Source organism: Pelodiscus sinensis, chromosome 1 (genome assembly GCF_052426305.1).
Source record: "Pelodiscus sinensis isolate ZL-2025 chromosome 1, ASM5242630v1, whole genome shotgun sequence".
In the NCBI taxonomy this organism is placed as follows: domain Eukaryota; kingdom Metazoa; phylum Chordata; order Testudines; family Trionychidae; genus Pelodiscus; species Pelodiscus sinensis.
Genome location: NC_143052.1, coordinates 216,520,335 through 216,523,090, shown reverse-complemented (window position 1 = coordinate 216,523,090; position 2,756 = coordinate 216,520,335). Strand labels below are relative to the sequence as shown.

General features: G+C 35.4%; 1 protein-coding gene across 2 annotated transcripts in view; it reads right to left on the bottom strand.

Moving 5' to 3' along the window:
- Positions 1-115: 115 nt before the first annotated feature.
- Positions 116-2,756, bottom strand: part of AP1S2 (adaptor related protein complex 1 subunit sigma 2) — a 56,692-nt gene continuing 54,051 nt past the window's right edge. For both annotated transcript variants that reach the window (XM_075914237.2, XM_014573471.4), the window contains exon 5: positions 116-2,713. In XM_075914237.2, coding sequence (XP_075770352.1) covers positions 2,666-2,713 — 48 coding nt within the window. In that variant the 3' untranslated portion in view covers positions 116-2,665. The remainder of the gene's footprint in view (positions 2,714-2,756) is intronic.

Sequence of the window (2,756 nt, the reverse complement as noted above, 5' to 3'; positions counted from 1 at the left end):
GTGCTATAGTGTAGTTTCACTGTACATTATTTTTACCTTTCACTAAAAGATTTGCCTATCCTTTTTCTCCTCAGGAAAAATATTAAACCTCTGATTATATATAAGCACATAGCAATGGTGTAAAAATGAGCATTTATTACAATTAAATTGATGTGATACTAAGACAATGGTCACAGGTTTTGAGACAATCACAACAAAGCTTAATTCAGCCTAGCACATACAAGTGACAAACCTTAGAAACAGGTTTTTTAAAACACACATAAAACTGCTTTAGGGTTGACACTTTAAATTAAAGAATCATTTTGACAGCACAAACAACAGGCCATCCCGATACTAGCTGTACCTCCTCTTTTTTGCACATTCTACATGAGTGAAATACAAAACAGGGCTCTTGTGTACCTGATACAAATATGATATTCTAGTGATCTGAGAGGCCTGTGTTCTGTAAATGAACGGAAATCAATACTGTACATGTGTGGTACTGCTCACATCAAGTGTGCAAACTGAAATGTGAGGGAGTCCTGGTCAGTTCCAACATAACAGCAAGCTTAAAAAAAACCACTCACCTTGTGATCACTGAAGATACAGCAAAGTTCTACTGTGTACTTCATATGTAATTTGCAGAAAAAAATGGCACTGGTTTTCTCAGTAACAGAACAGAGTTCTGTACAGAGGTTTCGGAGTAAATACTCGGAAGTGTAGACTATATTGTAATACGCAACTGTCAAAATAAATGAAGTACATTTTATGGTGTATTATCCTTGATTTGTTCATTTACATGCTGAAACTCACTAATTTTCAAATAGTGTAAATTAATTTGGTTCTACTGTAAACAAACACTGGTGTTTCTTTAAGCTTAGTAGTTTAACAATGATGTCACCTGCAGGTATGGTGACAATCAGGACATTAATTAAAAAGATCTATTAATGAAATAGATTATTAAAAGATTTTAAATAGGTGCTTATGCCACCATTGAACATAATAATACAGCAGTAAATGCAATGCCATTAGTCTTGTTTCTAGGAATCAAAACAAGAACTTCTAAATTGTTACATGAAGTGTTGCAGCCATGTCTGTCACAGAATATTAGAGACACAAGGTGGGTGAGATTATACCTTTTATTGGACCAACTATCAGTGTGAGAGAAAAATGCTTATGATTTTACACTGAGCTCTTATTCAGGTGTGAGAAATGTACACAGAGGGTCACAGCTAAATACAACGTGGAACAGAATATTTTGCATAAGTAGTTGTTACATTTCAAGGAGGATTCAAAGTGACAGCCTGTTAACGCGCCCCTCGTTCTTAGGGGTGAGAAGGGGGAGAAAGGTAGAGAAGCTAACTGGGTAGGGGGGTTGTTAGTGGATATAGATTATTGTTCTAAGCTATAAATTCAATGTCTGATCAGTCCATGATTTTTAATGTGTAGCAAAGTTATAAATGTAAGCCCTCTCTCAGTGGTCTTCTGCCTGCTTCTTTTTCACCTTAGGCCTGGAGGGGTATTAATGAGACCCTTTAAGTTGAATAATCCTTTCCAATATAGGTTAACTGTTTACTACTAAACAATCTGGTCCACCTTGTATTTGCTGTCGCCCTCAGAGTACATTTCACAGACCTAGAAAAGACCTCAGTGTAGTTAGCTCAAAAACTTGTCTCTTTCACCAACAGAAATTGGTCCAATGAAATATCTTGCCTCACCCATCTTTTCTCTCTTTTAAATTGCACATTTGTAACTTTCCCTTTAAGTCAGCCCCTCTCCTCACCATGATTTCAAGTGCTACCCCCACCATATTTTACATTATATATCTACTCATCTGAACAGTAAGAAGGGCAAAGTCCATAATCTAGGTGTAAGTTCACAGTGGTTAAAGCAATAATACTGGAGTTAAAAACAGGATGATTCCAATATAAAACTTACTTCTTACAACTTGCATTCCCTTTGTATTAAGTTAACTCTAACTCATGCAGTTTTGTGTAAAATCTTTGTATTGAATACTTTCATGTCTATCAAGTGGTCTGGTTACAGACCCATTGCTAAAAATGAAAACACCTTAACAGCTCATACCAGTTTTATATACAGCTCATAATAGGGTTCTTTGGTATAATGAAAAAAAATCCACAGTAAGCAGCTAATTCCCAATCTTTCTGTATTAACTGAAAAAACAATTTTCACAAATGCTGTCAAAATGTAGATGAACAAATAAGTCTTTGGTTGCATAAAACCAAATTCCATGTTGTTACATTTCACATTTAAAGTTGACACGTATACTTTTCTTCCTGTTAAACATGATATAATTACTGAAGTTGTCACAAATACTTTCCTTTCTGTTAAAATGATATAATGCACTGAAGCCGATTCACAGTTGCTTATAGAACAGTTTAATTACAGAAGTCATCACCTATGATTTTCTCAGATGCACCAAAGAGAGAGTCTGGAATTACTCATTGTAAACTGAAATCCCTTTCTTTTATCCTTTTTGGAGGCTTAAATTTTTCTTCCCTTTTTAAACCTATAAGTGGTATATTACTTTGTAGGCCCAAATGAAGCAACTTAGCAAAACAGTAATACTGACAGACAGCATCTTACACCATTAGCTAAACATTAAAATGATGGCAGTGAACATTTACAGTATGTGAAACACCCAGGAAACGCCAGAGGAGAAGATTTATGTGAGTCCAATTTCTTCAAGTACACTACGTGGGGTCTCAGCTTCCTGTGGAGGAAAAATTTGAAAAAAGTGGTAAACAGATCCTCTG